At 44.7% G+C, this 13,775-nt stretch overlaps 1 protein-coding gene across 1 annotated transcript in view; it reads left to right on the forward strand.

The window, feature by feature from the left end:
* Positions 1-507: 507 nt before the first annotated feature.
* Positions 508-13,775, forward strand: part of LOC147100810 (tumor necrosis factor receptor superfamily member 5-like) — a 50,096-nt gene continuing 36,828 nt past the window's right edge. Inside the window, exons 1-3 of the mRNA XM_085967454.1 lie at positions 508-641; positions 7,704-7,842; positions 11,139-11,164. Coding sequence (XP_085823580.1) covers positions 7,827-7,842; positions 11,139-11,164 — 42 coding nt within the window. The 5' untranslated portion in view covers positions 508-641; positions 7,704-7,826. The remainder of the gene's footprint in view (positions 642-7,703; positions 7,843-11,138; positions 11,165-13,775) is intronic.

Below are 13,775 nucleotides of genomic sequence, written 5' to 3' on the forward strand. Positions count from 1 at the left end.
CTGCCGTGAGGTGTGTGCTCACAAACCCCATTACCAAGATGGCATCCTTCGCACTTCCCATCAGAAGCGCGTGCACCTCGGGCCCCATTTTCCAGCAGCAGGAGGCCACGTAGCGCTTACTAAACGGGCGCTGCAGAGCCCAATTTCTCCCCCAGCCTTTTTTGTTTTATTGGTGCGATTCGCAGGTCGTGCGTTGCCATTAAAGGCGACCCAACACGGAGGAACCACCCAAAAAAAAACACTCATTTAAACTGGCCTCTGAAGATCCCATTTCAAATAAAGGCTGTGGGTCTGGAAGGCAGGAGGAGAAACTTTGAGAGCTTTAATGTTGCTGCAGCACCCTCCACACCTGTGGGTCTCAAGCGCTGGGGGTGCGCAGTGTGGAGATACACAGGCCCGATAATAACACCATCTCCTCACCGCCCGGCGGGGGTTTGTGCTCCAGGAGCGAATCGGTTAATGTCGTCAGAAGGCGTCAACCCGAAAGTAAAAGCAAGCGCAGTTTCTCTGGCCTTGTACACGGCGGCGCTACTGTTTAGTCCGGAGTAAGGACAGTAAAGTGATGTTTTCCCCGCGGGCGCGGCCCGGGTTTCCCATCCCCTGATGTACTGCCCTGAGGTTTGCGCCCGGTGATCTCTCCGGTGAGTAACTCGCGGTGACTGTCCCGGTGGCAGCGCGGGCTCGGGAGTTGCCAACTCAAATTTGTAAATGTCGCTAGTCGTTAAAAATAGAAAAGGGGAAAAATTACTCCAACAGACTATTCCTTCCATTCAAACTTTTCTTCCTAACACTACTAATCAATAATTAGTTTAATGCTCTCCATCTTACAAATAATTACAATTAAATTACTTTTATTGATTATTGTTTATATATGTAACACTAGAGTACACAAAACTTTTACCAACAAAATAAAATAAATTGCACTTATTAGAATTCTGGCAGTAAACACCCAAGTTCATAAGGTGCAGTAATTCCTCCCCAAACCCCGGGCGGTGAGGAGATGGTGTTATTGGGGCAGTAATTCCTCCCCAAACGCGTGAGTACGGAAGGGTTACTCATGCGTCTGGCCGGAAGAAATGCCGGTCTTCAGCATGCACCGCGCATGCGCTGAAAACCGGCATTTTCTTTCCCCTCACCCAAGAGGTGAAGAGGCTAGCGCGTGCGTCTTGGATTTCCTGTGTTTTGGGGGATTTGCGCATGTGTAAAGGCCTCCGGTCTTTACGCTTGTAAAAAGCTCACGTAAGTATTTATTTTTACAGGTAAGTGGTGTTTTAGTGCAATGTAGAAATTTTTTTTCCACAGGTTTATTATTTTAAAGAATCTACAATAAGGTAAGTTTAGTTTTAGACCCTTTTTATTAAAAATTTATTTTTTTCAAAACAAAAAAATTATTGTTTAAATTATTTTTTTAAACTTATTTATACTTAATTTAATGATTGGGATGTTTTTTAAAATTTTATTTAAAGTTTAAGTAGTGTTTTGTGGTGCAGTACCTCATGAGTTTGACAGTTCTTACTCTCAAACTTTTGAATGAAGTTCACATTTCATAACCTCGGCCCCTATTTCATTTTTTCTTGTAATTTTTCCACTCCTTTCCCCCCCCCCCCCCCTTTCCTTTTGTTTCTCTCTCTCACCTGGCAGCTATCTCTTGCCCTGCCAGTACACTTTACACCTAATCTCAGCCTACTCGTCTAGCTTCTAATCTCTTTTACTTCTTTTGTTTCTTTTATTCTTTTGTCCGATCGCAGCCCTGCCTTCGATCTAGTTTCTTTTCTTTCCAGTTTTGAAGAAGGGTTCGACCCGAAACGTCAACTCAAATTTCTCTCCACGGATGTTGCCGGACCCGCTGAGTTTTTCCAGCATTTTCTGTTGTTATTTCCCCTCCCCTGATTGGCTGAACAGTGCTCACCTGATCCCAGCCGGCACATCGCACTAACTACGCCGCTGGGTCAGGTTAGCACAGCGCGCCAACATCAGAACCGGGCCACTGAAAGGAAATCCACTGCGGGCCAGGTTTCAGATGTCGGCGCGCAGGGTGAGTGCACATCGGGGGCTTGCACGCACGGCAAGCCCCTGACACCAAGTTCTGGGCCATTATTAGTAAATAGAGTAAAAAAGATTTAAATCGCTTCTATATTATTTAAAATACTTAACAACACATATAATTATTAGAATTCAGCAAAAATCCAATCGGGAATGTTTTACTCCGACATCTTACGAACTTCCTGGTTCCGCCCAACATTGATACGCATCAAAAGCAAAATATTGTGGATGCTGGAAATCGGAAATAAAGGCCCAGAACTTGGTGTCGGGGGCTTGCCACGCGTGCAAGCCACCGATGTGCACTCACCCTGCGCGCCGACATCTGAAACCTGGCCCGCAGTGGATTTCCTTTCAGTGGCCCGGTTCTGATGTCAGCGCGCTGTGCTAACCTGACCCAGCGGCGTAGTTAGTGCGATGTGCCGGCTGGGATCAGGTGAGCACTGTGCAGCCAATCAGGGGAGGGGAAACTTCATTCATAAGTTTGAGAGTAAGAACTGTCAAACTCATGAGAAGTACTGCACCCCAAAACACAACTTAAACTTTAAATAAAATTTTTAAAAACATCCCAATCATTAAATTAAGTATAAATAAGTTTAAAAAAAAATTTAAACAATAATTATTTCTTTTTGAAAAAAATAAATTTTTAATAAAAAAGCCCTAAAACTAAACTTACCTTATTGTAGAATCTTTAAAATAATAAACCTGTGGGAAAAAAAATTCTAAATTGCACTAAAACACCACTTACCTGTAAAAATAAATACTTACGTGAGCTTTTTACAAGCGTAAAGACCGGAGGCCTTTACACATGCGCAAATCCCCCAAAACACAGGAAATCCAAGACGCACGCGCTGCCCCCTACAGCGCACGCGCTAGCCTCTTCAACTCTTGGGTTAGAGGAGAGGAAATGCCGGTTTTCAGCACATGCGCTGTGCATGCTGAAAACTGGCATTTCCTCCAGCCAGACGCGTGAGTACCCGTTCCATAGTGGCGCGTTTGGGGAGGAATTACTGCCCCAAAATGCTGGAAATACTCAGCAGGTCAGGCAGCATCTGTGGAGAGAGAAACAGATTTAACATTTCAGGTCGATGACCCTTGGTCAGAACTGGAAAAAGCTGGAGATTGAACAGGTTTTTAAGCAAGTGTAGGGGCAGGGAGAGGGGGGAGGGGAGGAAAGAACAAAAGGGAAAGTCTGTGACAGGATGGAAGACAGGAGAGAGTAAGAGACAAAAGGAGAGGTAATGAGACAAGTTAAGAAACAAAAGATGGCTCTAGATGAAGTGTAAATGGCGATTGCAGAATGAATACGCATCAGTTGTGCCGATTTTACTTATCACACTCTTAGGCAGTTCGTAGTTATTACAAGATTTTCCATGTCGCCGCAACCCATATTTTACGGCCAAAATTGCATTCAAAGCCCTGATATTCATTCTGCTACATAGTTTTAATTTTACAATGTTCATGTGACTGAACACACGTTCAACGTCAGCATTAGAATGAGGTAATGCGAGTACTGTTAGAGCTAACTGAGAAAGATCTTCCAAGGGATTTTCACCTGTGGCATCTCTGTAGCTTGCAACTTCTGCCCAAAGCCGTAATGTGTCAGAGGTTTCAGTCCATTTAGTTTGATGCAGTTTTTTCCATTGGAAATCAATACGAGTGAGTAAAGCTGCATCTTTGTTAAACATTTTTTAATCAAGGAGCAAGGATTTCTGGCTTTATTGGATTCACCTAAACTCCAGAGTGTATCGGCCCATTCTACACAATCTCTCATCATAGGACAGCCCTCTCATCCCAGGAATCAATCTAGTGAACCTTTGTTGCACCGCCTCCAAGATAAATATATCCTTCCTTAGATAAGGAGACCAAAACTGTGCACAGTACTCCAGGTGTGGTCTCACCAAGGGCCCTATATAATTGTAGCAAGACTTCCTTACTCTTATACTCCAACCCCCTTGCAATAAAGGCCAACATGCCATTTGCCTTCCTTATTGCTTGCTGTACCTGCACGCTAGCTTTCTGTGTTTCTTGCACGAGGACACCCAAATCTCTCTGAACACCAACATTTGAAAGTTTCTCACCATTTAAAAAATATTCTATTTTTCTATTCTTCCTACCAAAGTGAATAACCTCACATTTCCCTACATTATACTCCATCTGCCACCTTGCTGCCCACTCACTCAGTCTATCTATATCCCTTTGCAGACTCTCTGTGTTCTCCTCACAGCTTACTGTCCCACCTAGCTTTGTATCGTCAGCAAACTTGGATACATTATTACAATAGCTGAGTATTTCCAGCATTTTCTGTTGTTATTTTGGATACATTATACTCGGTCCCTTCATCTAGGTCATTAATATAGATTGTAAATCGCTGAGGCCCCAACACTGATCCTTGCGGCACCCCACTAGTTACAGCCTGCCAACCGGAAAAAGATCCGTTTATCCCTGCTCTCTGTTTTCTGTCCGTTAACCAATCCTCTATCCATGCTACTATATTACCCCCCAACCCCATGAGCCCTAACCTTGTGTAATAAGCTTTTGTGTGGCACCTTATCGAATGCCTTTTGGAAATTCAAATATACTGCATCCACTGATTCCCCTTTATCTACCCTGCTAGTTACATCCTCAATAAACGCTAATAAATTTGTCAAACACGATTTCCCTTTCATAAAACCATGTTGACTCTGCCTAATCATGTTATGACTGATGTCAGGCTAACTGGCCTTAGTTCCCTGTTTTCTCGCCCTCCTTTCTTGAATAGCGGCGTTACATTTGCGACCTTCCAATCCGCTGGGACCGTTCTAGAATCTAGGGAATTTTGGAAGATCAAATCCAATGCATCCACTATCTCTTCAGCCACCTCTTTTAGAACCCTAGGATGTAGGCTGTTGGGTCCAGGGGATTTTTTTGGCTTTTAGTCCCATTAGTTTCTCTAGTACTTTTTTTCTACTTATATTAATTATGTTAAGTGCCTCACCCTCATTAGACCCTTGGTTCCCCACGATTTTTGGTATGCTTTTTGTGTCTTCTACTGTGAAGACAGATACAAAATATTTGTTTAACATTTCTGCCATTTCCTTATTCCCCATAATAATTTCTCCTGTCTCAGCATCTAAGGGACCAACGTTTACTTTTGCTACTCTCTTCCTTTTTACATACTTGTAGAAGCTCTTACAATCTGCTTTTATATTTCTTGCTAGTTTTTTCTCATTCTATTTTATCAATTTTTTGGTCATCCATTGCTGGTTCCTGAAACTCTCCCAATCCTCAGGCTTACTACTGTTCTTTGCAACATTATAAGCTTTTGCTTTCAATCTAATGCTATCCTTAACGTCTTTAGTTAGCCATGGTTAGATCACTTTTCCCATGGAGTTTTTGTTTCTCAATGGAATGTATTTTTGTTGAGAATTATGAAATATTTCTTTAAATGCTAGCCACTGCTTATCTATCGCCATACCTTTTAATCTATTTTTCCAATCTACCTTAGCCAACTCGCCCCTCATACCTATGTAATTGGCTTTATTTAAGTTTAAGACTCTAGTTTCGGACTTAAGCAAGTCACTCTCAAACTTATTGGGGCAGTAATTCCTCCCCAAATGCGTGAGTACGGAAGGGGTACTCACACGTCTGGCCGGAGGAAATGCCGGTTTTCAGCATGCACAGTGCATGCGCTGAAAACCGGCATTTCCTCTCCTCTAATCCAAGAGTTGAAGAGGCTAGCGCGTGCGCTGTAGGGGGTAGCGCGTGCGTCTTGGATTTCCTCTGTTTTGGGGGATTTGCGCATTTCTAAAGGCCTCCGGTCTTTACGCTTGTAAAAAGCACACGTAAGTATTTACTTTTACAGGTAAGTGGTGTTTTAGTGTAATTTAGAATTTTTTTTCCCACAGGTTTATTATTTTAAAGAATCTACAATAAGGTAAGTTTAGTTTTAGACCCTTTTTATTAAAAATTTATTTTTTTCAAAAAAAAATTGTTTAAATTATTTTTTTAAACTTATTTATACTTAATTTAATGATTGGGATGTTTTTTAAATTTTTATTTAAAGTTTAAATAGTGTTTTGGGCCCCCATAGTTTTCATGAGTTTGACAGTTCTTACACTCAAACTCATGAATGAACCTTCCCCTCCCCTGATTGGTTGTACAGTGCTCACCTGATCCCAGCCGGCACATCGCACTAACTACGCCGCTGGATCAGGTAAGCACTGCGCGCTGACATCAGAACCGGGCCTGTGACAGGAAATGCAAGCAGGCCCGGGCTTCAGATGTCAGCGCGCAGGGTGAGTGCAGATCGGGGGCTTGCACGCGCGGCAAGCCCCCGACACCAAGTTCTGGGCCAATATGAAATTCTATCATAGGATCACTTTGCCCCAGATGATCCTTTACTATGAGATTGCTAATTAACCCTGTCTCATTACACAATACAAGATCTAAAATAGCCTGTTCCCTGGTTGGTTTTTGATTAGTCCCCTTGGAGAATAAGACACACCCAGCAGTTTGTCTGGAGTGTGTAATTAGATCCTGCCTACCTGAGTAATCAAGTACTTTGCAAGGTTAAATTTGATCCATTCATTCTGACTGCCAGACTACAGCATGCACAGTACTGCTTTCAAAGAACAGACCGGGCTCACCCTCGTGGGTTAGGACCTTCTCCCCCACCCCCCTCAAGTTCCTGACTTGCTCCCCCTCAACATGTTCTTGACCTTCTCTCTCCTCCCCCACCCTCCCACCCCAGCACCACCCCATAGATGGGGCAACGTTGTGGGTCAAGGATGGTTAACAGGTTTATTGGGTATGAAGTGAATAGTGACAGTGTCACTTGCTGCACAAGCGCCAGGCTTTCCAAGAAATTGACCAGGTGTAGGGGACGGAGAGGGAGAATGTGGTGCAGGTGAAAAGGGGGTGGGAGTGGGGTTGGAAGAACATGATCCACGTCTAACAGAGGGGGGAGAACATGATCTGTCTTCCCATCTGGATCAGGTTCTTACTCTCAACCCCCCCCCACCCCCCCGCTTTAGACCTGGATCATATTCTTCTCCCATCCCTACTGTGCTCTCCGTGTTCTTCACCCCATCCCCTGAATTCCTGACCTTCTCCCACCCCCCCACCCCCAAACTCCTCTCCCCATGATCTCCCTCCTCCCCTTCGATTTTTTTCTCCCCCCTTCGATCCCAACAAAAGTCAGGAGTGTGACGGAATACTCTCCACTTCCCTGGATGAGTGCAGCTCCAACAACACTCATGAAGCTCGACACCATCCAGGACAAAGCAGCCTGTTTGATTGACACCCCATCCACCACCTTTAACATTCACTCCCTCCACCACTGGTGCACCGTGGCTGCAGTGCGTTCTCTTCTTCTTCTTCTTAGGCAGTCCCTCGGAACCGAAGGATCCTCGGAATCCTACAGATTTCCTAGAATAGTTTCAGGCACCTGGAGGGATCAGAGAGGAATTTTACAATTCCGCCCCCCCCCCCCCCCCCCCCAATTCTCCATGAATTTTTGATTTGGTTTTACCTTTTAGGAGGTAGGGAGTTTCTTGACCTGATGCATAAGGTATCACATATGGGACAGGCTAGATGGACCAGCTGATCTTTTCCTGTCCAACATTTTTGTATGTTTGTATTCTCGGGGTTAAGGTCTGATGTATTTTTTCCTTTTATTTCAGAACCTGGATTTCTTCAATTGAAGAACTGGACAAGACTGTATACAACATTAATATATTTTGTAAAGTACTACTACTGTACGCTTAGAAAAAGAACTGCTAAACTGAAATTTCTCAGTTTGAAAAATGTCCTTATGCACAAGTGGGTATATTTTTGGTACATATATAGGCAAATGAATGAGCAACGGAGCTATTTTAGTATATCATTGTGATTGCACGTTGAAGGATGTGATGGAGGGGAGGTAATAGTTGAGAGTGGCAGGGGAAGGGGTAAGAGGAGTAACGAGGTGTTGTTGAGAGAAGTGAAGAGGTGCACTCACCATTGCTGCTCTTGGAAGTTCATTAAAGAACAATTTGCATTTATATAGCACCTTTTGAAGTAGTTAAACGTTCCTTTCTGCATTGAACCCAGGTCCTGGGCTGATGCTGTTGGCACTGGCCCCATCAGCCACCTCGGTCCAGGCCTGCTCGACAGTGGCCTTAGGCTGCTCCTGTGGGTGCTGGGAAGTGGACATCCCACCTGGCCCTCATTTCCTCCACTAGGACCTCCAGGGAGGAATTAGAAAAGCAGGGCAACCCTGTGACTCATCTGTGCTGCTACAACCTTTTCCAATGTTCTTCCAAGAAAGATGAAAGTAAGGGATGCAACTTTGCTTTAAGACGTGCATCCCCGCTTTAACTACAGTTGGGAAATGCCCCAGAAACTGTGCAGGTTGTGTGGGCGGACTGCCCGATTCTGTAGGTGATTGGAGGACAGCCCATCCTTCAAATGTTACTGAGGCCCGGGAGTTAAAATCGAAGCTTAAATTTCCAGATCTTGTGCTATTGCTTTACAGTGAACTCGCCAGATCCTATTTGGAGTAGTGTATTCAATTCTAATCGCCACACCACAAGAAATATTAATTCTTTGGTAGGTGGAGAAAAGAGCTGCATGGATGATCTGAAATGTATTGGGGATTCTGTGGTGTATGTGCCTTTAAGAGCAATTATGGTGTATGTGCCTTTAAGAGCCCCAGGTGTGCGTAATGCCGGTAATTGCCACTTGGGCTATATAAGCCTGTGTATTGTGTATATCCTTTAGAAACCCCCCCCCAGACTTGCTTAGTAAATACCTATGAACCAACTCCTGTCTTCAGTGTCTTTATCTACACACAGACACTACAGATTCGACTCGAGCAACTGCAGCTCTACAGAGTGAAAAGAACCTGGTTAGCAGGGAATCTGAATGGGGAATATATAGAGCACTAATGGTAAAGACCAGATAATCCCAAAGTATTTTAAAGTAAAGTATTGTAAAGATAAAGAAACTTAAATTAGGGAAAAATGAATTTAAAACTGATATAAGGGAGACCTCATTTAAAATTCATAGGTTGCGAAATTGGGAGCTATAGCGTCGGCCGTTAAGGCCGGTTTTGCAGAAAAAAATGGGGCCGCTTCACTTCTGCCCACTTCCGGCGCGGAACGCAGCAGCCGCCATTTTGGGCAGGTCAGCAGTGCTGCCGTTGCCTGTGCTCGCCACCCATATTTAAGTTATGCAGATAACCCACCACGCATGGAAGAACTTGCGTGCAGCAGTACAACAGAGACGCTGCCAACGCTTCTTAAAGGGACACACACAACTTTCAATTAAGTTTAGGTTTTTGCTTTTGGACTTTTATTTTATTGGAGTATTTGAAGCGAATAGCATAGATGCATTTAAGGGGACGCTGGATAAGCATATGAGGGAGAAGGGAATAGAGGGTTATGCTGATAGATTTAGATGAGGAAAGACGGGAGGAGGCTCGAGTGGAGCATAAACACCGGCATGGACTGGTTGGGCCGAGTGGCCTGTTTCTGTGTCGTATATCCTGTGTAATGTAATCCTATGTAATAATGCCCTGGAATTTGCTGGAGCAGGGCATCTTGTGGCGTGCCCGGTTAGTTAGATTTTTTCCTCACCTTTCAGCTTAAAAAATGTTTGCGCCGCTAATTGCTGAAAGGCGAACTGATAACAGCACAGCGAGGCCAACAGGGCATCTGGGGCCTTGGCGAATGACAGAACCAACAATCTATCTCCTTAACCAATGAGATTTAAGGATGGAGAAAGAAACAGGAATGACGTAGAAAGAAATAGGATGAATTAGTCAAATTACAGAAAGAGGAATAAAGAGAGGCAAAGATAGATTGGAGTAAGAGAGAGAGCAAAAGGAGACAAGTAGGTATAGTAAGAAAAAAAAATTCTAAAAACCTCTAAGAACAATTTACTACCTACAGGAATGAGACTCCACAGTTTCAATTGTTCCCTGTTTGGGCCGGAGAGGTTGAGTGGCAATGCAGGAACATAAATTTCATCATTACAAGGGTCCTTATGTTGTTAAGTATCAGCCCTAACTTTGTGCTTTTTAACAGCACAAATGCAGCAATTTCTTGGAACCCACGAGGCTAACGGTGGAGCAGCGCAAATCATCCAGCAATTTGTGTCGATTTGCAACTCTGGTATCTCATCCTTGTCACAATTTACTGGGCTATTTACAAACTAATAATGGCATACGCATGAAATTCGCTATTATTTTCCCAGCAAATTCTGGGCCAATGTAGTTAAAAATGTCAAAAGATGAAGCACAACTAAGTTGTGATAAAAGTCCAACTAACAGTTGCCATCTAAGAAACACAAAAAATTGTCTTTGAAAGATCAAAGGAAGCAAGTTTTCCATTGATCCAGCTAAGGGCATGCAGGAGATCAATATGTAGTGATTCATTCATAATGCTGCAAAGGGGATAAAGGTTTCATGCACTGAGGATGTAGGATCTGAATGAAGTTGAATGTAGAGTGGTATCGCCAGCAAAATAGTGGATAGATTCGGATGATGAATAGAATAGGTTGTTGATCTGGAAAAGGAATAGAATGGGAGAGATAACAGTGTTCTGGCGCACTCCTGAGTTGATGGAAAGAAAGTCAGAGGATGAACCAAGCTATCGACTACAGTACAATTCAAGCGATTTCAAAAGAAACTAGTTAGTCATTGGAGAAAGATTATATAGTAGCTTGTTTAGAAAGGCAGGAAGCCAGACTCATATTAAAGGCACTGGGAATATTCACGGTGATGTCAGATGAATGTGTAACATGCGCAAGAACAACCATGCTAGCTAGAAAGGTAAAAATTGCACTTTAATTGGAGACAGGATACGGAAAAACAAATTTCCAAGGTGAAAAAGTTGGCCTGGATGTAGGAGGGACTTGAGAAATAGCAAAGAATGGGTGAGTCCTGAGGCACATAGTTTGAGGTCTGGACTAATAATCCAGGGGATGTGTGTCCAAATTTCACCATGGCAGTTCAAAAATGTGATTTTTTTTTAAAAATTGGAAATATAAAGCTAGTATCAGTAAAAGTAGGCACATGTATATAAATCCTGCAGATTCCTTCCAGAAATTTATTTACATTATTCTTATATTATCAGGTACTCGAAAAGGAGAGATCAAAAAGGTAAGAGTGCATTATATTCTATCACCGTTGCATTACCAGTGAATATAACATTTTACCCATAAGTCAAAAGACAATAATACACCACAACATCTTGTTCTGTTGTTATTAAAAATGTTTTCCTTCTTAATAAATGAAAGGACTAGATTTAGCCAACAGACAAAATTACTAAGATCAGGTTATTTACCTTAAAATTTTATGTACAAGTTAAACCCCCACCCCCAGATCCATCTTGTGTCTGAAAAGTCAGGTGACAGCCTGTACTTCATTGAAAAGGAGACATCCATCCATCATAATGAAGTGTTTCGAGAGACTGGTCCTGGCTCACATCAAAGCCAGTGTTCCCACCTCTCTTGACCAACACCAGTTTGCCTATCGTGCAAACAGATCAACGGAGGATGCAATCACAACTGCTCTACACTCGGCACTGAATCACTTAGATGGTAAAGAGACCTACATCAGAATGCTGTTCATAGACTACAGCTCAACATTCAACACTATCGTCCCCAACAAGCTGGCCTCCAAACTCTTGGCCTGAACACTTCCCTCTGCAACTGGACCCTGGACTTCCTAACAAACAGACCCCAGTCTGTCAAATTAGGTAACCACACCTCCCCCCCCCCCCCCCCCCACCCCTGACCCTGAACACGGGGGCCCCACAAGGGGATGTGTGCTGAGCCCCCTCCTCTACTCCCTCTTCACCCACGACTGTGTGGCTGTTCATGGTTCCAACACCATCATCAAGTTTGCGGATGATACCACGGTAGTAGGCCAGATCACCAACAACGATGAGTCAGCCTACAGGGAGGAGGTCCAGCATCTCGTGAAATGGTGCGCCGATAACAACCTGGCCCTTAACATCAAGAAAACCAAAGAAATCATTGTGGACTTCAGGAAGTCTAAAGGCGGAAGTCACACCCCCATCCACATCAATGGGGCTGTGGTGGAAAGGGTGGACAGCTTTAAGTTTGTAGTGTATGTAACGTTCCACCTTTAAGAGAACTATTTTAAGGGTTGCACTACTTTGTCTTGGCTACTGTATACTGTAATACCGGTGGTGACCACACCGGTATATAAGTGCTGTGTAAGGATTGATTGGGCAGATTCGCCCTGACCTTCGAATAGTAAAGTCCTGTTAAAGTTACTCTTGTAGTCTGTGTATTAATTCACCATATAACCCACAGACTTTACAGTGGCGACGAGTTCGATCTTACCCTGCAGCAGCGATACATCCGAAGCAGTTAACGAGCGTCGAGAGGAGGCACCCGCCCTCGCCATTCTGCTGAGCGAAGACTCGAGTCTGCAGAGCAAGGAAGAAGGAAGAATTCAGACATGAAGCCTTCCATCAGCAACAGGCAGTGATCGTCCCTTCTGCCACGGTGGTGAGTGAGCTGATCAGCCACGAGAAGCAAGTCGGCCACGTTGACTGTGAGTAGGGGGAAAATAAAATAAAAAAGAACGGAGGAAGGGCAGTGAGCTTGACCACGGTCGGGGGGAAAGGAGCCGGACAGAAGTCGGGCCCAGAGGCGCTGAGACTGGGGCAGCGTGGGGCACGGAAGCCGCGGTGCAAGCGGGAACGCAGCCGGTGTGAGAGACCGGGCTACCAGCGGGAATGCAGCCGGTGTGAGAGACCGGGCTACAAGCGGGCTGGGAGACGCAACAGCGTCGTGAGACAGCTCGACCGCGACCGGCGAAAGGCCGGGCAGCTACCGAGGCCGCGAGGCGCTGCGACCGGGATCATAAGGCGCGGGAAGAAATAAAAATAAGAAACCGCGGAGAACTCAGCCGCAGCCGGGGGAGGAAAGGACCGGACTGCGAGAGGGCTGGGAGGCGCGATTGGAAGCCGCTGAGGGAGAGACAGAGCCCGAGCGAGCGGGAGAGACGGAGCCGAGCGAGGGAGACCGAGGAGATTCAGCCAGCGGCTGGAACTGTTCGCCGTCAACGGGTTGTCCCCAGCGCCGGTTGCCCTGCCGAGAAAAGGGAACAAAGAACGCACTGAAGCCGGCGCGCAGGATGCAAACCCCGAAAGCCAGCGGTCATCGCCCGAGGGAAAAGCTTACCCCTCCCGCCAGTAGGCGGAGAAGAAGACAGGAACGGGAAACCGCCATTTTGAAAGTGGGCGGGGAAGAAGACAAGCTCGGGAAACCGCCATTTTTGGAAAAAAAAAGTTAAAGAAAAATTTCGTTGTTTCTCAGGAAGATTGTGAAGATGCCTAAGTGTGGCAACATCAACGAATTCGATTCTGATGTGGAAGATTGGACCACGTATGTAGAACGCATCGAGATATATTGTAAGGTCAATAAGATAGCAAATTATGATAAAGCTCTAACCTTACTAAACTCAATGGGTGCGAAGACATACGGGTTATTGAAGCATCTTCTATCACCAGCTAAACCGGCGGATCAGTCTTTCGCTAATATTGTTGCTGTCCTGAAGGATCATGTGAACCCCACACCGCTGATGTTAGCGGAACGAGCTAAATTTTACGGGAGAACGCAACTAAAGGAGGAAAGCAACGCGGAGTACCTGGTTGAACTGCGTAGGCTAGCAAAATACTGTCAGTTTGGGGTAAATCTGACAGAGGCACTGAGAGACAAGTTCGTGTGCGGGATGT

The sequence above is a fragment of the Somniosus microcephalus genome, chromosome 25, assembly GCF_052327205.1.
Source record: "Somniosus microcephalus isolate GS21.2 chromosome 25, FLI_Smic_1.0, whole genome shotgun sequence".
Taxonomy (NCBI): Eukaryota; Metazoa; Chordata; class Chondrichthyes; order Squaliformes; family Somniosidae; genus Somniosus; species Somniosus microcephalus.